Raw genomic sequence first — 26,840 nt, 5'->3', positions numbered from 1 at the left:
CCACTCCTCTCAAACTTGTATATGGAATTCTTTGAAAACCAATATTTACCTAATATCATATATACTCCTTTAAAGTGGTATAGATATGTTGACGATATTTTAGCTGTTTTGCTTGTTGGTACTGATGTAAATGATTTACTCTCTAATTTGAATAACCTGGTACCATCCATTAAATTTACCTTACAATTAGAATAAGACAATTGCTTCCGTTTCTTAAATGTTTTAATACATAGAGAACCATTTCAATGCAAATTCAGTGTTTACTAGAAACCAACTAACAACTTAACTTATGTCCATTTTTATTCAGGCCACCACCTCAATATCGAAGTATAAATTTTTTCTTCTATGTTTTTACGAGCATTGCTCATTGTCAATCCCCAGTATTTGGATCACGAAATCGAATACATAAGAAAAATAGGGACAGATTTATGTTGTCCTTCACATATACTAGACATCTGCTATAATGAAGCCCACAAAAAGTTTTATAGTGAAAGTAACATGGAGAAAGAAACCCCTAAGAACATTCTTAGCCGGCCTTATTTTAGTGGTTTTTAAACCATAAAATCAGTGTTAAAATCTTTTAAAGTCAACGTGGTTTTTTCCTATAATAACACACTAAAAGGAATGTTAATAAAAAGTGGCCCTAAAGAAAGCAACAACATATATAAAATTCCATGCTTGGAATGTCCCTCTTTTATATTGGCCAATCCAGTAAGGATTTGCAAGTATGAATTAAACAGCATAAGTATTCTGTCCAAACTGGGCAAATATCCAATGCAACATTCATTCATTCGAGAGAAAACTCTCCCAGGATAAATAGGACTGAAAGTTCAGCGATTGCCAGATCGAAAGATTTCTCTTCACGAAATCTTTCAGAATCTGCTATTATACAGCTTACTTCCAGTTGTAATTTTAACCTTAGCCCTGGCATGTATGATTTGGACCCCTGTATTAGTAAAATGTTCAAGAATGATCTTAAAGATAAAATCACTGACTTAATTACTAATTAGTTACCTTCCATATATTTTCTAATGTATTCGTATGTTTAATATATTTTTTGTGAAAATCTTCACTTTGCAAGAATTGTTATTGCTTACCATAGGGAGAATTATTGATTTGTACTTGTATAACATGTGTAATTGGCTGATTCTTTCCACGGTCATAATCTTTTAATTGACTTGTCCCTGCTTCCGAGTGGCTGGACCTAATCTTTTGTAAAACCTCTTAAATATATACCTGTTTTGGTAGGTCTACTAATTCTTCAACTGTGTTGGATTCCAGGTACATATTTTCCTTTACAATCCCCATCTGTCATTTACACGAGCTTTCTTTGTAAACTTATTTTCATATTTCTATCAGTCTGCTGAGTAACGGACAACAGGTCGAAAGACCTAGAACCACTCCGTCATTTCTCTTTCCTCCGTGGTATGTATGTATGTATGTATGTGTGTATATATATATATGTATATATATATATATATATATATATATATATATATATATAAATATATATATATATATATATATATATATATATATATATATATATATATATATATATATATATATATATATAAAGAACGACGAGAAGGAGACAATGAAGTCGAGGGCTTCTGGGATTTCCTTTAACTTGGGTTCTGAGATAAAGGATGAAAGTGATGGCGAGGGAGCTGGAGGAGAGATGATTTTGAAGAATCTGGTCCGGAAGCCTCGCGGAATGACGTCTTACATAGAAATTCGAGTGAATGACAGAGAAATCTGCCTCGAGGAACGAACTCTCCCCGCATTTATTGCGTGTAGTTTAGCAATGCTATTACAAGTAGTGATGCTCTTTACCTTTCCCATGCCCGGATAAATAGGGAGGGTTGGAGTCAGGAGGGGCATCCGTCTGTAAAACGCCTGCTAAACAAATTATGAAATGAGCGATTCCGTGACTCTTTGAAACACCCGGAGAAGGCTCATTAACAGCAGCGACCCCGACTGGGATCAATCTGAGAGGAAGAAGAGGAATACACGCTCTGGCTGATTAGCACAGAGCTCGGCTCACGTTTGATATGGCCCGGCAGCGTCTTAAGGTATCGAGAAAAAAGGGTTGGGCTACCAACTTCATCCCTACAGACTATGAAAAGCCTAAATGCTGCAGCCCCCTTACGCCCCACCATTCGAAGGGGAAAGAGGCGTGGACTATAGCTAAAAAAAAAAATGCTATATAAAGACACAGCAAATGAAAAATATCTTTGAACTAAAAGAAAAAGGTAGGTAGGATCCCTTGCGCGAACGAAGGAGTACATGACCTCCGAGAGACAGCGATATATCGGAAGAAGGATCCTCTGACAAAAATTATAGGGCGGGAAAATCAAAGAAAATTGGCGTAGTCAGATGGGTGGAACTGGTATCATTACGTCAAGATAAAGAATTTTCCATGACTCGCAAGATCTTTCTAAGCAGTTGTTTGACTTTCAATGATTATTCCACATATCACGGAAACACACACACACACACACACACAGAGAGAGAGAGAGAGAGAGAGAGAGAGAGAGAGAGAGAGAGAGAGAGAGAGAGAGAGAGAGAGAGAGAGAGAGAACAAACATACAAAATTAGGGTTTTCAAAGCTAAATTACCTTTTCTAGAAATAATGTCAATTGTACTCAAGTCACATTCCAGAAAAGAGCCCAGTTGAACAATACAGTATAAGGAACAAAGAAGTTATAAAGGGTCGCTCCTTAATCGTTAGTCACTGTCACATAAGAGGGATAATACAGTACTGTGACATACTGCTGGTAATGGGGCCCTACCACATAATACTGGTACTGGGGGCACTATACTATTATTATTATTATGAAAAGCCTGAAAAGATGATCAGTTTTGCAAGTTAGCGTCACATATTCTAGCGTTATCAAAACATAATTTGTACAGAAAAGAGGCAAGCGTAAGATGCTGCGGCAAAGACCTTATAGCTACAATGCCAGTCTCTGGGAAAACAGGTTACTAGCGCTTCCAGCATTCTTATCGAGATGGGCGGACGCCAATCATCCGGTCTCATCTAAACAAGGAAATACTACCAACATTATGGTGGGAAGCTGAGCCATTGTATAGGCTACGTACTCGGCACTTGCTGAGAGACTAGGTCCACCCATGGCTGAGATGTGGCGAGAATTACGAAGCGACATTACTGACTCCTACGAGGGATTAGGTTCACATGACGTCACGAATTAATGGGTGCAAGGCAAAACTAACTTCAGTTTACGGATGACACCAGAGGTCGTTAAAGCTATCACTAATCTTAAGGCTGCTGCTCATCGGTGCAAGATAGCCTTAAAAAAATACGAGTCAACAACACACATTTCATTCCTTCTGTATTTTGTAGTAGTTATAATAAGCTCTTTACTTTTTCCTAGTAAATTAAGTTTGTAACCGACTGAATATCTTTACTGCGCCAATAAGGGAGAATGAAAGGGAGCATTCTGAGATAGGCAAGGACTACTTTTCTCGTTCCGGCCTCTGAAGCGCGATTAATAGTCTCAACTATGATTAGTTGTTTCCACTACTGCACTGCCTCGTTTTCGAAACCATTGCCAAACAGCCGAATATAAAAAACCGCAGTTAATGTGTCCTATATGTATGTACAAAATGTCTAATTGTGTATGTATGGCTATCAATGTAAAGTACGACGCACTTCATTTCGAACAAACCATTAATTTGAAACATTAGCCATGACTTAGGGAAAAAGGAATCAGTCTGATAAATCTGAGAATAAGTTTGAAACCAATACGAGAGGAAATCGACTAAAAGGAGGAGGAGGAGGAGGAGGAGGTAGCGAGGCCAGAAATTTCTGACCTCACGCCTTCCCTTACGGCACCTTCCTTCAGAATAATTTCGGTGTTGGGGTTAGTTTTGCGGGTGTGGGAGCGCGTCGAGAGGCTCACGAAAAGGAAAAGGAAGTGAACCTGAAGTTGTGAGGAGTTCCACACACACACACACACACACACACACACACATACAGTATATATGTGAGGATGTGTGTGTTTTATATATATATATATATATATATATATATATATATATATATATATATATATATATATATATATATATATATATATATATATATATATATATATATGTATGTGTGTGTGTGTGTAAGAATATACTGATTTAGTTGACATGTAGTATGTTAGGCTTGCAACATCTTTTTTCGTACAGATTTTTTTTATTGAACAAATAACAAAATAACTTTACTTCTATTTTTAATTCCCTGTCACCTATTGACTTTCTTTAACGTCGCTAGAAGTTATTTTGTTATTTGTTCAATAAAAAAAATCTGTACGAAAAACGCAGCGACTTCTGAAAATGCAACGCGATGCTCGCAACGCCACCAGCCACGCAAGATTTAAACGAAATTGTCAAATTAGACCCGAAAACAAATTTACACATTATCCCAATTCGTGCGACATCATCAAGAGAATCTTGCAACGTAATGTCGCACTGCATCAGATAATTTCGTGATTACGGACAGACACGTGCACAAGACAAAATAATGGATTTGTTACTTGAATGAAAAAAAAGTTGTCAGCAGGGGTTCATGGGTTGGATATTACGCCTACACCTGAAGGGAAGCTAATAAGTTCGATACGCTCATATCGAAACTAAACTGATTTTTTTTATGTTTACACTGACAGGGAACAAATCCAAGTTTCGACTAAATCAAATTTTTTTCTCATAATCTTAAAGTATTTGCAATTTTATGGACAAATGGCAGTTCAAAGTGCAATATAACTCGACTCGAGGTATATGGAAAATAATAAATGAACTAATAATAAATAAAATTCAGTGTATTTTGCTGGATAAGGGGGTTAAGTGGTTTAGTGACCTCGATTGTCTTGGACTTTCGCCCCAATAACGATTGTACAGTCCTTCCAATTTCGAAGCTCTTTTTTTCATTTGACGAAATCGTTTAAGTTATTCAAGGCCAAAATTTTGAGAAGAATAGAAATATAAGCAATGGCAACAAAAAACTACAATGAGTCTGGAGTTATCTGTATGGCCCCTTTGTGAAGCAGAGACGAGGAAGACACGTAGAGAGAATTGTACAACATGGGCGCGATAATCGTGCTGCGAAAATTTGGACTCTGATGTCGTGCCAAGTACTTCCTCCAGCCCGCAAGTGAACAAAATTACTGGTAATCACTCCAAGCACAGTTAAACTACTTCCTACCGTTGCATCACTGCAGTAAGTCTCACAAATAGATAACATCCTCTTCCCATTACACGCACAGTTATGTGGCGTTCATCTAATAAATAACGTTCATTCTACGGAGATTGTTTAAAGCACCTGCTAACGAGGGTCAAGGCTTTTGACACAATTAGTTTTCTGCAATGAAATGTATCAGTAGAAACAAAATTTTATAAAAGAGCAGCATAAAAATCAGGTTAGATCCGTATTTCGAATAATGGTGAGTGAAATACTTATGGCAAAATGTGCCAACAGATTTATAAAGAAAATAATGTGATTTTTAATCTGAAGACATAAGTTTAGTGAACGTTCGTAATGCAAACGAGTAATTTAGCTTTGGACGACACAGGAACGACGGAGGGCAATGCTCACCCTTATAAAGACAAGATGCAATCAAGGATGTTTGTTATCTCTTGACAGAGAGAGAGAGAGAGAGAGAGAGAGAGAGAGAGAGAGCGAGCATGAAGTTTGACGTACAAAAGGAAGAAATAAAGAATACCTGCCTTAACAGGACGAGAGAGAGAGAGAGAGAGAGAGAGAGAGAGAGAGAGAGAGAGAGAGAGAGAGAGAGAGAGAGATTCTTAAGACATAAAATGGCAAGAAACAAACAAGTTTGGAACATCAATCACAATTCACCGGGCCACAAAACAAATGCCACCATGGCCTGGGCCTGTCATGGGATGTCTTGAGCCTTCGTAACAAAGGTGCGAGACGCAAGTCAGAATAGGGTATTCGGTATTATCGCTACTTCGTAAACCGCTTTTAGGCTTATAAATCTCGGATTTCCACCTGCGATAGGCCTACTCCCTCTCTAGTCGGAGTCCCATAACACCAGTTTTGTTTTGTGTACAGTTCATATTTCCTTAATGAACTAATTAATTTTTTTTAATTATCTGACAGGGTGTACAAGCGAACTATGAAACAACTACCTCCCTCTCTCTCTCTCTCTCTGTCACGTCTATGACAAATAGACTAATTAATCAGGATCTTGATGTTCCCACTTGATATTTAACAGCATAAACATTCTTCCGGTCAAATTTTCTTCCTGACGCAACTTGCATTTAAATACCTACACCGCCTGTCCAGATAAGTATAACAACGCTTTTACTGGGATTCCGACGTCAAAGCTCCGTAAAATAATAATAATAATAATAATAATAATAATAATAATAATAATAATAATAATAATAATAATAATAAAGAGAAATAGATCCATTAATGAAGCGTTTTTCCATTTTAATTTCTATATTTACTTTTCATTTATATGCTTATTTTTATGCATGAACTATTCATACAGTACTGCTCTTCGCTTACGATAACTGCTGGAACGTGATTGTTCGTCGATTTTTACCACCACCACCACCAATGAGATGAAGTCTTTGGGATAGCTTCCCGGGAATCTCCTCCCTCGCAAATTAAAAAACAGATGACTAATTTTCCCACATTATGGCACACTAGATACAATAAGGTATTTAGGTCTTCTGAGAATTATGTAATAATGTTTCCGACGGCTTCAACCGGTTTATAAGTTATAACTGCGTAATCGCTGATTGAATAAAAAGAAGAAAAAGAACGGATGTGAAGATATCCCATTTCTCGCAGTGTAGCAAAGCATTCGTCGGCAAACTGCAAATCATCAGGCGGCGGGAAAATCGATGTGCAACTGCAAAAAGTCTGGATTTTGGCTTCTAAAACGGCAACAGTAAATTCTTCAAAGATATAACAATCACTGACAATATTTTACCCTCTTTTTTTTTTTTTTTCCTCATAACGCCTAAGATATTAATGTTTAAATGACTGTTTATGTCTTGCGGTGATTCTGAGATTGTTTTCTTATGATGTTCCTTACGCGTGAGACAAAACAAGGCACTGTAGCAATATGATTTTTAGACTGATATCCTTATAAAACTAAACCCGATAATGTACCTTGCTCTTTAAAGAGCACAGGCAATAAGCCCTTAGCCTAACAGCTTGTTTAAATAAAGCATGTGCAGTTTCCAAGGATATTCTTATACCCTCCACTCTTCTTCAAAAAGGTACTCTTCAAGGTCTTAAGTGGTAACTTAAAATGTCAGTGTTTAAAATGTGACTCTACTTTTCCAGTTACTTTTTCCTTTTGACTGGAGACGAACATCCTTTTGCATATGTAACTTTTCATATGTCAAACACGATTGCAGAAGGGACAAATTCTTGAAGTTTCAGACCATTCTTTGCAACGCCTTTTACCAGATGTACCCTTGATCCTTACGATACTCTTCCTTAATTTCTGATATAAACAATATAAATAACACATATTTTTATTTGTTCTCATGAAAGCAACACAAAATCTGAAAGAGTGAAGAGAATGGAGCAAATGTCAGACGTTCAACTCTGTACAGGGAAATCTTGACGTACACCTTGAATGATAATGACGATGAATTAAGAAACCATGTGTCCATGAAAAATTCTAGATTTACTCCACCTGATAAAAGCACAGTTATCTCGCTTTCGTTCGATGACTGGAGAGTTTATCAGGATGACAAAACTGTCTTCACTTGCCACCTCGATCAAGTTTAATTTGTCATCTCATCTACATCTAGCCCTGACGGAAACCTGGTCCGGGGGATACGACGGTAAGGCTTGCACAAGTTATGGCAGCCTTTATCCACAGCCCACTTCTTAGTCTCGAGTTTCACTGATCACAAATCATCTTGCTGGGATTGCTGATCCTGTTGTGTTCTGTTGTCTTCACGTTTTCTGAGGAAGCGACGGCATCTACCACTGCCAAGATGGGGCCTTTGCGTAGTTTCCTGCCTGGGTATTTTCTACCTAGCTGCCATGAAATCTAAGTGCAGCACATTTATTAAGGCAATTAATTAAGATGTTGCAGGTCAGTTCCACATGATTTCTTTTCTGTCAAATGGTTTCTTGCTAAATTATACCTTCTGTATTACAGTAATGCAGCATATTTCACAAGTTATCGTTAAGTCTTGTTTTCAAAATGCCTAGCTCTATCCGTAAACTAAAAGTCAGTTTTCAAGATAAACAAAAACACAGACGTATGGCAGATAAAGCAGTTCTTCGGTACCCTCACCCGGAACTTATGCACACGGTAAGTTTCAATCACTCTAGGGCCATGACTATAGATGCAAGTTCCTTCCCTATTTTATGGGTTCCAACTTAGCATCGCTAAATAAAGAGATATTAAGGCCCACAATTACGGAGATGGGCATCCACTTCGTTTCTCTGAGACCGCTGGTTGCCTGCTGAAGAATGTGGGATTCCTGTAAACCGTAACGTCTTTTCTTACGAACACGTTGCGTTCCCGACTGTCTCCGTAATCCACGTATTAAAGGAGGATACCCGGGTGTACACTCCAGGGGCGTTGTGTTCTGCGCATCCTTTGCCAAAGCTTACGATGCCAACCACTACCCAGCGGCCGTCGGAAGCAAGCCTGACCAAACCGCCTCCGCTGTCACCCTGAGGAGATAAAAAGCAGACTCATAAGACCGAAAGCAAGATCTCTTGGGCAGAGGAGACCCGGGCTGGAAAATGGTGTCAGCTCTTGCAGTATGTTTACCGGTTCTCTCTCTCCTCGCGATGATTTCCTATCCCTAAAATTGGTTGGGACAGAGCAGAGCCATTTGCCCAGTTGAGTGAGAGTGAGGTTGTGAGACTTTGCTCAAAAATATGACAAGGAAAGAAAATAAAATATAGAAGCACATTTGGAGCTACTCAGATCTTTCTCCTACATCTAGTGCAGTTCTTATCATTACAGAATAAGCAGGGATGATGTCCCTGTTACTACTCGCGATTATAAAGATAAAGTTGCAGTTGTTTACAGTTACACTCCTTAGTGGTTCAACTAAATAACAGAAAATATCATTAATTTTCCACTCAACTTAAATCACCTTGGGGATTAGCTGCGAGATGCAGTTTTTTCAGACTATCTCTTTCAAAAAAAAAAAAAAAAAAAAAAAAAAACTGTATCTGCTCGTAAAGGGCAAGCTATCATGTTAACAGACTTGTCTCCTGATCTGGCTGAGATCTCATATTCTCAGCAACACATCAGATAATGTTTATGCTTTGGTACGTATGGAAGAAATGTGTTTACTGACACTGACAGCATGCAATTTACTGTTATTTCCGTTAAGCTGTGGTGATGACTGCAAATGCACGTGTATATGTGCCAAAAGAAAAAAACGTAAAATAACACAAAACTTTTGCTTCTTTCCAAACACCATTTACCGAGTGAATACTTTCCTTCTTTCAGGATCTAAAGAATCATTCAATTTCTCATTAAAATTTACGATGAACAACTCCCATATGACGCTCTAGTGCTGAAATTTAGTTTTATTTTATAACATCCTGGTAGGGAAGAATTCTAGAAAAGAGTCCTTTCTTCCACTAATGAAGAGAGAGAGAAAAAGAGAGAGAAAAAGTGTTATGGAACATCATATCATCTTAATGACATTATGCGAGTCACTGTTTTATAAATACAGTCCCTACTTTACGTTTTTATTTGACTTTTTGATAAAAGTCTTCTGCACAAACAAATTTGATTTACAAAACTTGGATAAAATGATTCTGTAAACATGATTGGCTATTTAACAGCAAAATAGTCTGACGTCACAAGCGTTATGAATGACAGACAACCTTGCGTTCCGTTTCGATTTCTGTTTAGAGTTATTAGACATAACCTTCAGTACTACCGATGAAGAGAAAAGTAGTATTGCAGTGATAGGAAGTGTTTTCAAAAAAAGTCTGATATAAATTTGTCAGACAACAGTGCAGATTCAGTTTCATTTTTTTTATATATTATATACAGTGTGTGTATTATATATATATATATAGATATATATATATATATATATATATATATATATAGATAAATTTATATATATATATATATATATATAGATAATATATATACTGTATATATATATGTATATATATATATATATATATATATATATATATATATATATATATATATATATATATATAGATAAATTATATATATGTGTATATATATATATAGATAATATATATACTGTATGTATGTATGTATATATATATATATATATATATATATATATATATATATATATATATATATATATATATATATATATATATATATATATATATATATATATATATATATTTGTCCAAGGATTTTGTGGTAAAGTACAGTCATTTTCAGGGACAGTGATCCACTGAGCTTTTTTTTTTTTCCAAACATGAAGTAGCACAGTTATGTCCAATTGTTTATATACGAGAACTGGAACACGTGCATTATGTGCAAGCGTACAGAGTTCCGTACACGTGCATGTGCATTTTAGGGATTACATGCATTGAATTACAACATTCTTTTTCTTTCCTGCTTTGAATGTAAAGCAAACGAACAGTTATGCAACCAGTATTTCACAACGACCTTGCTGCGATAATTAGTTCCTCAGCGGTTATTACACTGTTTCTGTAAAAAAAAAAAAAAAAGTGCTCTCAAAGGTAGAATTTTAGGATTTCAGAAAATTTCGAGGTAAATCTCTGTTTTATCGATTTCCCCCCTTTTTTTTATCAACTTCATTTCTGATTTTCTAAGCTGCCCTCCAATAGCTGTCCTTCAATTTTTACACCGTATACCTTCAGTATCCAAGCCCTACACTGCTGGAGAGACCACGAATTTATACAAATAAACGAAAACGTGATAAAAGACGAAAGTCACATCAGCAAAAGGAACCACGAATACATCATCAAGAATAAGGGAGGAATAAACAAGCGAAAACGAAGAACCTAAACAAAATACGTATGACATAACGGCACTTTTTTGGAGGTCACGAGGTAAAACATCGAAGAATCAAAGAGGAAATATAGTATATCCTCCATTATCTATTCTGGCTGCGTCAAAAGTGCTTCTGTTTACAAAAACTGAGAAATAATAAAAGTTTATACGTAGTCATATCTTGAAAAAAAAATTTAATGGGTGATTTAGGAAGAAAATACATTTGATATTTCAAGGTCTACCTTGGGTTGTTTGCTTTAGGAAGGTTTTTTAGTCACAAGGAAATTCTTCTCTCTCACGCTCATACTAAATACTATATATATATATATATATATATATATATATATATATATATATATATATATATATATATATATATATATATATGTATATATGTATATATATAATTTATATATATAATGTATATATATATTATATAATATATTTATTTGTATTTTATTATATATATTCAGTATAATGTATATATTAATATGTTTATTTTGTTTTTTATACTTACCTTCTATGAAAATATTATTAAATTAAAAAAAAAAAAAAAAAAAAAATGGAGCGACGTTTCTATTTGCGTAATTTGAGGTCTCGTATTTCAGCACAGGTATTCAAATACTGGAAACTATTTTGGAAGTAAACAATGAGTCTAATTAATCAGTTTATTTAAGCCACGGTACTTATCAAATGCACAACTTACACAAAGCTGTATAAAAATGGATAATGGACAGTGAAACCAACGCTGTACCTTATTTGCTTTGCTTTTAACTTGATAAGTTAAATCTAAAATCTATCATCATTCAAATATCAACCAAGATAATGAGAGTCTCCTCTCTTTACCAAATTAATATCTATCACCAGAAAGTGGTCATCAAAAAGTTACAAAAACCACATAGCAATATAATCAACGTTTCAGCTGCAGCAAACAACACTGCATTGTTTTCCTATCACGTCTACTCTTTGCAAGATATTACGAGAAACTGAGTGCTTTGGATGTTAGTACTAAGATCATAACGTGGAGGAGTGTATTTCCTTAATTAAATTGTATTCTAAAATCGATTTACGAGAAGGGAAAAATTTGTGACGCTAATTCATGATTCACTATTAAATTTAACAGTTTGTGTGGACTAAAAGTAAGTACTGCAGTTAAGACACTGCATATGCAGTCTGCTGTCATTTTGCTTGTGTCTACCACTTCAGAGTGGGATGTGGTAAACTTACGAGACTGATTCAAGGTTGTTATGACACTTCTTATGAAAACGTTTCCTGTTTGGAAAAAAAATCGTAGAAGAAATCTGTTTTTCTACGGCCAAGGATTTTATTTCTTCTAATTAGGAGATACAACTGTCTTCATACAAGCAAAGTCCAGTAATACCCTGAAGAGTATTAGAAATTTCTACGACCTCAAAAATGTTGTTTACCAAAAGACATGCGCCAACTATATTTCTCGTTGTTCCAACCATGTTTACTTTCTTCCCATTCTCTCTTTTTGAACCAGTTAATTCCTTTCACATTCAACCATTACCTAACTCTGACCGAACCAGGTTAATCAAATGACGATACTGATATTTATTTATTTATTTTTACGGTAGTCGGAGAGATTTTAACGACTTCAATTATTTTCGTTTTGTCTGAAAATATCCTCTGGTTGCCCAGTTATATTTTTGATCTGTTTGGCTTCACTCAGTCCGCTTAGCCAAAAAAATAACAATGTTTACCACTGCTATTCATTAGTCTCTTTATTCTGACCATAATCTCCTGAATATCTATCAAGGATTTATCTTCCAAATGCTGTGCCCTGTCTCATTGGAAAACAACGAGGTACAAGGCACCATTAAATACGAAAGACGACTAAAAAATAAACGCCAAAAGAAAGATTGAGGAAAATACAGAAGTATTACATTTACTTTCTACCAAAGGTCTAGAGAACAGATAAATTGGTTTAAAAATTTTTCTCACGTTAAATATTTATTTTTCATTGCCTGGAATCCCTTCTGAATTTTGTTGGTAGGTGTAGCAGCATGCTGCTACACTCCATTTGATGTGTATCAATACACTTTTTGAATCTGAATTTGAATCTAGAGAACAGATCTAGTTTTCTACATACCTGGCAAGCATCTTTTCCGGGGGAGTAGGCGCATAGCATGACTGGTGTGATGATAACAGTGCCCTCATAAAGTGTTTCGCACTCTTCTAAAGAAATGGCTGCCACTGCCACTGATAGGAGACTGCTCGACGAAGATCCACCTGGAAAAAAATAACGTTAAGTAGTTTGAATAATGGTGATGATGAGAGCTATTTAACGATTTCCACATAAATAAGCCTGTTGACAAGAATGATGTCTGTAATCAGTTTTCAATTTTTCTGCTTAGTCGATAATCAAATTCAAGTAAATCTTTGATGACGAACAGGTATTTCTTTTATGCTTATATTTATTCTGGACACCCTTATCCACTGTCACGTTAAACAAGAGTAAATTCATCTAAGAAGAGGACAGAGCCCAATTACCTAAATTTAACATATGAAATTCACGTATTTAACATCCCATCAATTGATACTAAAGAGCACAAACTATAACTGTTAAATTCGCATAGTCTCTATTTACTAAACAGGCACATCAGATCAGGGTTAATACAAATAACCCATTCTGATCTGATGAACTGAGTCTGTGACACAAGTCACAATTTGCCTATGTAAAGTGCACTTGCATTTAGATCTTAAAAAAAAAAAAATAAGCATATATTATGTAGTAGCAGTTTGCAGTTAACTTTCAGTCCAGCTTCCACCCGACGACTGAAACCAACCGATTCTGTTTGGTGCTGCAGCGAAACAGTTATTCCTCAGATTCTGAGTGACTTACCACTCTCTGTGTTCCCCCAACCAACAGCAACTGTAGTGTTGGAAGGAAGAGGGTCGTCCTCTAGTGTCCCTAGGCAGACTGGTATGACGTTGGAAGTGAAACCCACTGGGTTTTCTAACTGCACCAAAGACAGGTCGTTACTCTGCAGACGCAAGAGAGAAGGATAATGTAAAGTACAGGAGGAAGATTGCACTTTTAGGCCCAAACGATGTGACTTTTGTGGTTCCTCCTGATTCGAATGCTGAAACTCATTCGTTGCGCGTTATAGATCTAGTGATTTTACACATACTAAGGAATCTTCAGGGTATCCTGAGACATCTGATACAGTAACAATAAATTATCTAATAAATACAGTAAGAATAACAGTCTAATAAATACAGTAATAACAACCTACTTGTATAGAATTAAATTATTACTTCATTGGAATGAGATGACAAAAACAAGCTACACTAATTTTTTTCTAAGATCAATATATTCATGCTACAGCAGATCCTAATCCAAATTTATTTATTCCATCTACCTAGTAAATAAAGTAAAGCAAAACAAAGATTAAAACTCAACTAAGGCTAATGTGACGGCAGAAGTCGACTTACGGCAATAATAATAATAATAATAATAATAATAATAATAATAATAATAATAATAATAATAATAATAATAATAAGCTACAGGCCTATCACCTTCCTACCAATAATGCGGAAGTTACTAACAGGTATCATCAGTGAAAAGCTATACAACTGCCTAGAGGATACAAACACTATCCCCCACCAACAGAAAGGCTGCAGAAGGAAGTGTAGGGGCACAAAATGCCAGCTCCTGATAGACAGTATGGTAATGAAGAATAGTAAGAGAAGGAGAACCAACCTAAGCATGGCACGGATTGACTACAAGAAATTCGACATGATACCATACACGTGGCTAATAGAATGCCTGAAAATATATGGGGCTGAGGAAAATACCATCAGCTTCCTAAAAAGTACAATGCGCAACTGCAATAAATTAGACAAGCTCTGGGATAAGACTAGCTGGAGATTAACACCAGCAGAGGATTCTTTCAAGGCGACTCAAGAGATTCGTAGTGGCCATGATTCCCATGACAAAAGCACTGCAGAAGATGGATGCTGGGTACCAACTTCACAAAGGCAGCAACAGATAACTGTCTGATGTTCATGGAAAACATCAACTGTGCGGTAACAGCATCAATGAAATAGATACCCTAATCCAAAAAAGATTGTATCTGGGGACATAGGATGAAGTTTGGAATAGAAAAATGCGCTTGGCCAACATACAAAAGGTAAAGTGACAAGCTACCCGACGGGAAAGCATCAAACACATAGATGAGACAGGATACAAATACCTGGGAATAATAGAAGGAGAGGATATAAAACAAGAGCACTACGATCAGGAAAGAGTATATGCAGAGACAGGCGATACTCAAGTCAAAACTTAACGCCGGAAACATAATGAAAGCCATAAAAACATGGGCAGTACCAGTAATCAGACACAGCGCAGGAGTAGTGGAGTGGACGAAGGCTGAAAGCAGCAGCACAGAGCAGAACACTAGGAAACACATGACAATATACAAAGCACTAACCCAAGAGTAAATACAGAGTGGCGAAGGAGTGCATGGGAAGGACTGATAAAAGTAGACGAAGACCCAGAAATATACAGAGACAGGAGACTGAAAACGTTAAGTATACCTTAGTTTAACCAGACCACTGAGCTGATCAACAGATCTCCTAGGGTTGGCCCGAAGGATTAGACTTATTTTAAGTGGCTAAGAACCAACTGGTTACTATCCGAACCACATTATAGCGAGAAATGGATTTCTATCATCAGAAATAAATTCCTCTGATTCTTCATTGGCCGGACGGAGACTCGACCTCGGGTCTAGCAGAGTGCTAGCCGAGAACTCTACCGACTCGTCCAACGAGGAACTTAGGAGATTGAAAAACAGAACAGAGGAATGGCACAGCACACCAATGCACAGACAGTACATGAGACAGACTAAAGAACTGGCCAGCAACGAAACATGGCAGTGACTACAGAGGGGAGGACTCCAGAATGAAACAGAAGGAATTCTACCAGCGGCACAAGATCTGGCCCTAAGAACCAGAAATGTCCAAAGCACAATAGATGGAAATAACATCTCACCCATGTGCAGGAAGTGCAATATGAAAGACGAGACCATAAACCACATACCAGGCAAATGTCCGCGCCTGCATTGAACCAGTACAAAAAGAGGCATGATTCAGTAGCAAAAGCCCTCCACTGGAGCCTGTGCAAGAAACACCAACTAGCTTGCAGTAATAAGTGGTACGAACACCAACTGACAGAATACGAGCAGGCAAAGATCCTCTGGGACTATGGTATCAGAGCAGATAGGGTGATACGTGCCAACAGACCTGACTTGACGCTGATTAACAAACTCAAGGGGAAAGTATCACTCATCGATGTCGCAGTACCATGGGACACCAGAGTAGATGAGAAAGAAAGAGAAGAAATTGATAACTATCAAGACCTGAAAATCGAAATAAGAAGGATAAGGGATACGCCAGTGGAATTTGTGCCCATAATCATAGGAACACCAGGCAAGACCCCAAGATCTTGACGAATAAATGTTAGACTTTGCTTTGGTGGGAAAACTTAACCTTTACAACTTGGGTAAGTCTTTGTTTCTGATCTAAAAAACAACTACTATAGAAATCTAAGAGAAACACGGGAAGGTAACCATCTACTTGTTAAAAAAATCAGTTGACTAATTTCACTTCAGTAAATTAAAAAAAATGACATTACAATGCTTAATCAGCCACATGAGAATATAAATAGACCTCACTTTACTAAAAATATTTGCAGTCTTGACCTGATAATGACCCATATTTACTGTAGATAAATTTTCAAAATACTTTTACGTTTCTTTACACGAGTTAATGTAAATAACTAAAAAAAAAATACACAATTGAAAATTCATAAAATTAAACAAAGAGTGATTCCATTTGACTTTCAACCAGATGACATAAATAAGTCTAGGGAAAATCGAACTTAAGTAGCTTTCATTCATTAGTAATATAAATGCCTTTAAGTAATGCTAACTCCATCAGGATGCCGAGTCAGAGCTCTCAGATATTTTAACTCACTCCATACCTACAACTATACAAATTAGGAAAAACCCATATGAAGGTATCCCAAGATAAACTGACCAATTGCCACATACCACTCAAATATCCTTCTCAGACGAATTATTACAACTGCTTTTCAAAGTCATCATATAGATGGCACATAGAATTTAGGCCAAAGGTCAAGCGCTGGGACCTATGGGGTCATGAAGCGCTGAAAATGAAACTGACTGTTAAAAGGTTTGCAAGTGTACCAGGAGGAAAATCTCGCAGTGGCACAATAAACCAATTGTTAGGAGGTGAAAAGTAAGAAGAAAGAAAGAGGTTATGAACGGAGGTATATGAAAAGGAATGAAAAGGGTTGCAGCTTGGGGTCGAAGGGATGCTGCAATGAACCTTAAGCAATGCCCACAGTGTACCGCATGAGGTGGACTGACGGCACTAGTATTTATTGGATAGGCAGTGATATACTGAATTATCGTTTTGCCTGTTATTTACGATACATCTATTGTTTCAGTACGTTTTCTTTTTTTATTCAAACACACGCAAGTTACTATGTCTTCGGGTTTAATCGTAATACCCATGCATTGTAAGTTTTAATAATAATAATAATAATAATAATAATAATAATAATAATAATAATAATAATAATAATAATAATAATAATAAATCATCATTACTATTAACAATAAATACAAAACTTGAACCAAAAAAACAAGATTGTTAGTCCAAAGGTCAACCATGCTCCTCTGGCACAACCATTTTACTTACCAATTTCCTGGCAAGGACGACTTAACCATAAACATATTTACAGTGCTTGTGAACATTAATACTCACAAAATCATTCCCGGGGCTGAAGTCTGGATGAATGACGACCTGTGCTATCTTCAACAGTCCCTCGCTGCTGTCTGGAAGGTCGCATCGACCCAACATCACCAACACATCCAGCGTGCAACCGAGCAAATGATCTCCGAAGGGTGAGTGAACTCTCAGCAAGAAGGCTGAGGTCTGAACTATGCAAAGATGTTAAACAAACAAGCATTCATATTACTAGGGACTTTTTCCATTTCCTGAACTACATCAAAAGCGGATTCGTTTTTCCTAGCATCAAAAGCGACCAGGTTAAGAAACAAACAGTTATCAAGGATTGAAGACTCCCTTGCAGAAAGTTCACAGTCCAAAATAAATCTCTACTTAGGTGGTAAGAGAAATATACACATTTGAAGTAGTCCAAACTTTTCGGGATAATCAACGCAGCTAATCACTGTCGGATTAGTAATGAAGTCAGAAACGAAAGTAGATTAAGAAAATATCTTACTTGGCCACATAAGTAAAGCAGTGTGCAGCAGATATGATCCAGGAAGACGAGACGAGGCTTCCGCCGCAAAAGCTGGACACAATGCCGTTTTGAGAGGCCTTCACGAAGGCCACTGCCCAGGGGTATTCGCCCGGGAGAGCCTGGAACCCTCCGACGATTCTGTCATCGAGACTTTTGTCTTTCCTGCCCCCGCCCTTCTCTGGAGGCTTCAGTCTCCTGCGTCTTGCGATCCCTGTCTCCGGAAGTCTTTGCCTTTTTGATTCTGCTGTTTTAGCTTCTTTGATTTTCTCTTGTTTTCCTTTCTTCTTGTTAGGTCTGGTCTCGCTCTTATTTTTCTTCTTCTTCTTCTTCTTCTTCTTCCGTCTGTCAGTTGCAAAATGGACCTTTTTTAGGATACCTTGGCCGAGACCCTCAGTCCATCCACACACGCCTGAGTGAAAGGTGAGAGTTTACTCATCTAGGTTTATCTATGCTGGAAATTATTTAGCCAATTTTATCAAGCTGAAATGAACATCTTTCCAGTTTTCAAAATTTTTATACCATTCTATGTAATCTTTCCCGTTTGGTACCTACTGTATATCTACCACACACATACATCATGTTCACTCTCTCTTCCATTTACTTTTCTACAGAGAGAGAGAGAGAGAGAGAGAGAGAGAGAGAGAGAGAGAGAGAGAGAGAGAGAGAGAGAGAGAGAGAGAGAGAGAGACTTACTGCACAAGAGTCGACCAGACGGCGGTACTCCGGTCAAAGGAGGTAAGGAAGGTTCGGGACTTGAATCTGGAGAAACTGATGAAAAGTTCATGTCAGTTAAAATTTATATGTTACTCTTTGTCCTTATGTGCTTTCATTTCAAAACAAGAAATGTATAAGTATGGTCCAATCGCAATCCCATAACGGAAAAAATGAATTTTAAAAATTCAATAATAAAAACATAAAATACAATTAAAACCAAACCAAACTTTTTAATAATATGAAATATTCCACTCGTGATCCATTTTCAGGCGCAGATGAATAAAAAAAAAAAGATGTAGAAAATAATTAAGAGAAGAAAGCCTGGAAAAATGACGCTAAGGAGAATGACGCTAAATTGAAGAACTTGTTCACTGTAATGAAAAATTCCTTTCGTAGCCTATTTTAGGAAAAAGACAAATACAAAAAAATTTTAAAAATAATAAATACAAGAAAACAAGTAAAAAATGCGCTCAAGTTTCTTCGACGCAATCGATTTTCTGTACAGTATATAACGCTGCATGAGCCGCGGCCCATGAAAATTTCAGGCACGGCCCGGTGGTGGCATGTCCTATAGCGTTGCCAGAGGCACGATCATGGCTAACTTTAACCTTAAATAAAATAAAAAAAACTGCTGAGTTTTCAAGATCAGAGGGCGGACAGAAAAAGCGCGGAGGTGACAGGCAAATAACTCTCTCAATAGTTTTCTTTTACAGAAAACTAAAAACCTCAAAAAGTTAGGGAACTGTAAATGAACAGGCTGAAGTGCTTGTACTCCATAATGACAATATTTTGAAGTTGGTTAAAAAAAGAAACTGTATGAACTCTTGTTCATGTGGACAGAGGATGATGCTTAAGCCAGCTCTTTATGTGATGATAAAGCACTGCTTAAGACATAAAGGTTCAGTCACTGGTTTTCAAAATATATCTAATTATGAAACTTATGCATCGACAGAAAAACTAAAGATAGTTTAAAGATTCCTCTTAGATCGCACAGAGCAAATCCACGCATAAATACATAGATACCTGTATACTCAGAGTAATGGTATCTCTCCGATGAGATCGATTTAGGTTACGAGTAATCACGTACTAAAGACACCATGCCCAGTTTTGATTGAAACTAATTCACTAAAGAGGCCATAATATTAAACAGCAACTGAGAGAGGCGTTTATTTCTGAAATGATGGCTGGCCAAGGTTAAACAATTATTTTTCGTGAAACACTTAAGAAAGTTAATGTAAAGGAGACGACCACACGAAAATACCGTTTATTAATATAATTTGTTGACTGGAGAATATAGAAGATGGTGTGTATAATGCAGTTCTTGTGAGGAAATCTGAGAAATCTACCGAGATAATAAGAAATTTACCGTCTTTTGTTTTTGTTTTGTACGCTCATCCCCGAGGTACTAAAGATGGCGGAATCTCCGCGGGACGTCGTGTTTAGTACTAGCCTCGCAGGGATGACAGTAAAAACATAAATAAAAGACGGTAAAATTCTCATGATCTCGGTAATTATCTCCCCAGTACTGCATTAGCCTATATGCACAATTTTCTATATTCTCCTGTCATAAAATCAATATTAATGAACGATAGCCTATCTCCGTTCGGCTTCTCCTTTACATTTACGTAAAGAAACACCGTAAGATTAGTGAAATGTTTTTATTTTTCATTATCATGACTATACAACATTGTTCAGTAAACATTAGGACTTGAAAACAAACTACTTTCAAACGGCTAGGTTATTGCTAAGTTTACCATCCGTTTGCATTTTTCCCCAGCGGACCTTTGTCTAAAGAAAGCGGTATAACATATTTTAGCACTAACTTCATCATTAGTTTTGCTCTTGCGATACTGGGCACAATTTATATTTCTCACATATTAAAGAAGAAAAAGTTAGTGTTTAATTCTTAGCTATACAAAATGACATACTACGTCCAAATTATCTGATGCTCTCAGCCAAATATAAACACCGCGAAGCTAAAAAGTATATAAAACGATTCGTCAAAACCTTCCAACTACAACCGGTTCTTGGTCCAGCCCCAAAAATTGTGTCCACGCCATTTACCAACTCATTTGAGGATGAAAACGTCATGAAATCCATTAGGATATACTACAGTAGGAATTTCAATATGGTAAACTGGCATTTATTTTATAGATCGTTAGTGGGACCACAATTTTCACCGTACCGCCCAACTATGTCAAACAATAATAAAGTTATCTTTACATTCACCCCATTTCTCATATTTCCTCTGTTAACTATTTGCAAAGGAATATCTTACGAATCACGGTTTTTATCGTAACAAGTAAAGTCGTTCAGTTTGTTTAACAAACATGATCGCGTCTGGTTGTTTTTAAAATGTTTTCCGTAGTTTTACAGTTCTCGCTCTCTTCATTCATTGCCGAATAGTCGTAGACTTCATTCTCTCCCAGCGGCACCCCAACTCCTTCCCAACCTGAGCTGCCTTCATTTTCGCTTTCCTATTAATGTGCATCACAGGGAAAACTAAGAATTCCTCCAACCAAGACTGAAGGGGAGGGAGCAATTAAAGGAAGAAGGGGAGGGCGGCCATGCTCCCAATTCAAAGGTTGCGCCTCCACATGCCCACCCAAGTTGTTTAAGCTGATCCTAAAAGCCATAGCTATAGATAACATCTGGTTCAAAGTTTGCTGGTTGCTTAGCTTTATTTACCAAAATTGACAACGTTTGGAAGTTAATAAAATGACTATATCAATATATATATATATATATATATATATATATATATATATATATATATATATATATATATATATATATATATATATATATATATATATAGGGAGAGTGACAGTTGAACCAGGATCTCATCCTAAGAAATTTTGGATCTTAATAAGACTATCAGTAAATGAAAGGGCTTAAAAAAATATATACAGGTTATATGATCATGGCTTATTATATCTTTTTCTTATACTGTAAATACTGTTATAAATATACGATTCAATACAATAGATCACCATTCTGTATTATATAATTTGGAAAAACGAGATATAGTTCAAAGGATATACGAGTATCTAGTTATGCATCAAACTATAGCTTTTCACTCATAGCAACAAATATATTACATACATATATATATATACATGTATATATATACACATATATATATATATATATATATATATATATATATATATATATATATATATATATATATATATATATATATATATGTGTGTGAGTGAGAGAGAGAGAGAGAGAGAGAGAGAGAGAGAGAGAGAGAGAGAGAGAGAGAGAGAGAGAGAGAGACTGGCGTGGTCCAGTGGTAACGCACAGAGCCTGGAATAATAAAGTCCTTGGTTAACATTTTTTGCAAAACTGCAACTGCTTTGCTGAAAAAAAAAAAAAAAAAAAGGTTCTGCGCCTGTTACAAGACCATAAAATCTTCCTATTGTGCGAATTCTTTCCGAGACATAAATGGCAAACATGACGAAATACCATGATGCATTCTCTTGGCTTGCTTTCATTCACAAAACGTTTTATAAAAGCAACAGAATAATACTTTGATACAGTCGTGAAACCTGTGTGATACATTACTGGCACAAATATATATATAATTATGTACAAAGCCTGCTTGCATACGCATCGCAAAAAGGAATGAATGTTGCAAAAACATTTAAAAAGTTAACAGGCACCGTTTCAAGTAAGTTTAATAATGCACACTGTAAAGGGGTATTATGCAACTTTCCATATACAGATGTGTCAATGTATATCTGCTCTTTTAATCGGTATACAACACGCGCCCCGTCCCCCACATACTAACATTCACTGCATAGGTAATTCAGTCTTCACTTGAAAAATAAATGTTGTAGGTGGTATTAAAAGATGCTTTGCTATCATCGAAGACATCCTATAACAGAAAAAGGGTATCTGGTATCATTGGACGTAATGAATAGGCTACATTTGTGTGCAAGTAGGACTTCGTGCTTAGTAACGGCGTCTGTCATTTGGTAAACTGCAACTTAGGTCCTTCCTTCAGGTATAAAAATTGTTTAGAGCGATACTACTATAAACACAATTACAGTAGCTACGACATAACCAAGTTTTTAAATCTTCCTCATTCCTTAACAAATTAATTTGTAAAAGTTTTACGAACTATCATTTATAAATGGATGGCAGTGGAGAAGATGCTTTCAGTCCTCTTCAACTTTTTTGATACGAAAGAAAGGGAAAATGAAAGTTTCGATTTCAACACAAACCTTTCTCTGGGGGTGCGGGTGTTGGCTGCAGCGCAAATACACGACATACAAACCCGTCGCTGCACTTTCTTTTTCGACACTTCTTCCGTTTATAATAAACTGTCAGGGACTTCCCCGTAGAAATCATATCAGGCGCGTCTTTCGCACAGTACCTATCGTGACAGAAAACGAAAAGTTATAAATTAATTGATCAATGTCGAATTTCTAACAAAACACAAAATGACCATCGTTGTATTTGAAATTTCAAATACATGTAAATTTTCTTCTTAACAACTAAATTACTTACCTCTTCATTATAAAACTGCACAGTATCATATTCGATCAATTTTTTTTATAAGCTTTGAGATACTTTATATTCTTTAAATTCAAAGTTTTTTTTCTCCTTCAAATCGAGGTATTTAGTAAATAATGACTACGAGTTACCGCATCTCTGAATCTTGCTCAGGGTCTTAAATGAGTGAAAAGCTATCTGGTTTGGTGTTCCACTGAGCAAGGTAATTAAACCTTTGTTTCTCTTTGAATTTATAAACAATATGATAGGTGGCCTTGAAAACAGGATGGTAAAGTATAAAACCTATGAGAAATGAAAGGATTAATCGACAGCCTTGCGGCGATCTGAAGCGGATCAATCAGTAGTAGCTCAGTCAGTGGGGCACCAAGTTGAACTGCATCAAAATCAAAACTTGACTGAATAGCAAGTGATGTACCGTGCTTCGATAATGCTATATCAAGTGTTCCTTAATGTTTCACAGTAATTGGTAATACATTTTGCCATCAAACTTCTTGCAATACCACATTTCACCCAATTCATGACATAACAATACACATTGTTCTATACTTCAGGCGGATTCCTAGAGGAATGGACATGAATGTAATAATGCCACATCATTCAGACCCTTTGTTCTACCATTGCTGGCAAGCTCTTCTTCTGTCTGGAATTCCATCATTTACCAGTTATCTTGTTTTCGAAATGTATTGTTTCAGGAGGTCTCTCTCTCTCTCTCTCTCTCTCTCTCTCTCTCTCTCTCTCTCTCTCTCTCTCTCTCTCTCTGTGTGTTTACAATATTATTTATAATTCATGTCATCATACGAAGACACCTTGCCTTGCCGCATTTTACATATTCTTTATTAGAACACGAACTGCCTCTACAGTTAGTGCATAATATTATTAATATTCAGAAGTCTTTGTATAAAAAGTGTCGCCATTCACATTTCAGACGTACCACGATGCCACACTGCCCAGTACCATAGGTCTCTTTCCTTCTTCTGTGGAACTGCACACCATTTACTTAGATGTTGTACGAATGTCGATACTCGCCAATTTAAGAAAGGTTATGCATTTTAGCATAACTTTTTTTTTACCTTTTTATCAACAGCCACTATTTGTATATTAGCCTATCTGATAATTTTCTTATCCATTTTAATTTTTTTTTATTATATCTGTATCCGGCTATACTTTGGTTAAATATGCTTTTTTTCCCTTGCTGCTTAGGCTTAATAAAATAATAATAATAATAATAATAATAATAATAATAATAATAATAATAATAATAATAATAATAATAATAATAATGAAAAGACTGGGTCTATCATATATACCAAAATTTAACTAGGTCATTTAAAAGCAAAAAAAAAAAAAAAAAAAAATTACATTTTGCCCTAAAAGTGTAAGGTCAACTGCTCTAAAATTTTTGAATCTAAGAAAAGGTCGATTATCGGCTGTTGGGTAATTACAGCCTTTGTTCCCTAGTGCTAACGGCCAAATTTCATCTGATATATATTTAATTTTTAATCTCCAAATCCTTTCTGTAATAGTACTCGTTTGCATCACCTTTTCTTCCTCTCTCCTCCGGTAATCTTCATAGACTCCATGCTGCACCCTCTCTTGTGAAGAGCGAATTTGGGACAAAAAATACCAACTCTGGAGTTTTCACTCTGGCAAAAGACAATCAGAACTTAAATTTATTTATTTATTTTTATTTATTTATTTACTTTTATTTATTTTTATATATTTTTATTTATTTATTTTTTTTATAATTAAGAGTCTGATAAAGGAAGTGAGTTATTACCTCACCAAACGCAAATAACAACAGATTTTTTTATTCCCTGTACTGTTAAATGACTGTCAGTACGAAAGGTGCTGTGTAAATAATTATCACAAAATTTCTGACATTATTTTATGGCAAGAAATTTTCTCTCTGGAAAATGGGGGAAAACTTAATTACATTAGGAGTTCACATATCCTAAAAATTCAGTCAAATGCTTTCTCTCTTGTTATCAATACAAAGCTAGGCAGTTCTACTGATCCAAATATCAAAATATTTAATTATCAGACATTTCTGCTGCTCAGAGAGAGAGAGAGAGAGAGAGAGAGAGAGAGAGAGAGAGAGAGAGAGAGAGAGAGAGAGAGAGAGAGGACGAAAAACTATACTTACAATAAATTTCGTTCTACAGACAATTTCACCTTTGGCGTTAGTACTTCTGAGAATACGATCTTCACCTGGAATGAGGTAATAAATGTTTCCACATCCACTTCTTGCTCTTCTTGCTGTAGGAAAAAAACGTTTTTAATCTTCCTTTCACGGGGTAGATGAACGATATAAAAATATTGGATTTTATGGATAATAACTTTCATTGTTTTCCCTTGCACTCCTCATCAGTTTCAGCTTAAATTGAATCACAATGGAGTCACAAAAGTGTAAGAATATATATATATATATATATATATATATATATATATATATATATATATATATAATATATATATATATATATATATATATATATATATATATATATATATATATATATATATATATATATATATATATATATATATATATATATATATATAAAATATAAAATCTACTGGTGACTAGATATATGTATGTATTTGTAACAGATGCAAAGACCTTTTAACTTCTAATTGATTTTTTATATTTTGCTAGAGCACTAATCAAACTTGACCACGTGTAAGTATATTGTTTTCTCTATATTAGTGTTAATATTATCACACTGAAACTGTTAAAAATGACGGTATATAGAAGAAGCTCAGATCACTATGCCTTTGTTTCGCGTATTACTTGATATTTGACCCAAACGATAATGACCTCAATGTTGCAGGTCACGATGTCAAAATTGAGGAGAAAATTTTGCAAAACCGCTACAGGTTCTCTTAAAGCAATAAAATATCTAAGTGCAGTTTCTCCTGTCAGTTAGTATTCTATCATATGTTGCCTCAAAGCCTTGAGGCATCTACTGCCAGTCACTGACGTCTGCCCCTGACCAGATAATATCAGAGGTTGAAGTGAAATTGTGTAGAAAGTGACATGTAACCCCGAATACCAATGCTAAGCCTCTACGGGATTTACACATTATTTCAAAGAATAACTGGGATCAATTATAAGGATAATTATCTTCTTAATTTTTTTAACTGAATGTTTTAGTTCAAATACAACGCTCTACACATAACTCTCAAAAATTCCGTTTTTTTGCATAACCCAATTTGTATATTACTTTCACCTAATTTCGGAATTGCAAAGAAGGCAATACGAACGCTCTATGGCGCCATTA

At 35.8% G+C, this 26,840-nt stretch overlaps 2 protein-coding genes across 2 annotated transcripts in view; both read right to left on the bottom strand.

Moving 5' to 3' along the window:
• Window positions 1–7,415: 7,415 nt before the first annotated feature.
• On the bottom strand, window positions 7,416–17,925 carry LOC136838200 (clotting factor B-like). Its single transcript, XM_067103077.1, has 4 exons — window positions 17,817–17,925; window positions 13,864–14,005; window positions 13,111–13,250; window positions 7,416–8,692 (listed from the first exon to the last, which is right to left on the bottom strand). Exons 1-4 carry the CDS (start codon window positions 17,910–17,912, stop codon window positions 8,519–8,521), a joined length of 552 nt encoding a protein of 183 aa, XP_066959178.1. The 5' UTR covers window positions 17,913–17,925; the 3' UTR covers window positions 7,416–8,518.
• A 260-nt stretch (window positions 17,926–18,185) lies between these two features.
• The window catches only part of LOC136829425 (uncharacterized), a 268,725-nt gene continuing 260,070 nt past the window's right edge, over window positions 18,186–26,840 (bottom strand). Inside the window, exons 5-9 of the mRNA XM_067088025.1 lie at window positions 25,703–25,815; window positions 25,099–25,202; window positions 23,268–23,419; window positions 19,012–19,086; window positions 18,186–18,727 (exon numbers count right to left, since the gene is read on the bottom strand). Coding sequence (XP_066944126.1) covers window positions 18,294–18,727; window positions 19,012–19,086; window positions 23,268–23,419; window positions 25,099–25,202; window positions 25,703–25,815 — 878 coding nt within the window. The 3' untranslated portion in view covers window positions 18,186–18,293. The remainder of the gene's footprint in view (window positions 18,728–19,011; window positions 19,087–23,267; window positions 23,420–25,098; window positions 25,203–25,702; window positions 25,816–26,840) is intronic.

The sequence above is a fragment of the Macrobrachium rosenbergii genome, chromosome 4 (assembly GCF_040412425.1).
Source record: "Macrobrachium rosenbergii isolate ZJJX-2024 chromosome 4, ASM4041242v1, whole genome shotgun sequence".
NCBI lineage: Eukaryota > Metazoa > Arthropoda > Malacostraca > Decapoda > Palaemonidae > Macrobrachium > Macrobrachium rosenbergii.
The sequence above is the reverse complement of the archived record's forward strand: the minus strand, read 5'-3'. Positions and strand labels throughout refer to the sequence as shown.

Coding starts and splice junctions, on each gene's coding strand:
- LOC136838200 (XM_067103077.1), bottom strand. CDS start 17,912: ATGTTGGGTCGATGCGACCTTCCAGACAGCAGCGAGGGACTGTTGAAG. Junction 14,006..17,816: donor TCAGCCCCGGGAATGATTTT/GTGAGTATTAAT, acceptor TTGCGTCTGCAG/AGTAACGACCTGTCTTTGGT. Junction 8,693..13,110: donor CCGGAAAAGATGCTTGCCAG/GTATGTAGAAAA, acceptor TTATCTCCTCAG/GGTGACAGCGGAGGCGGTTT.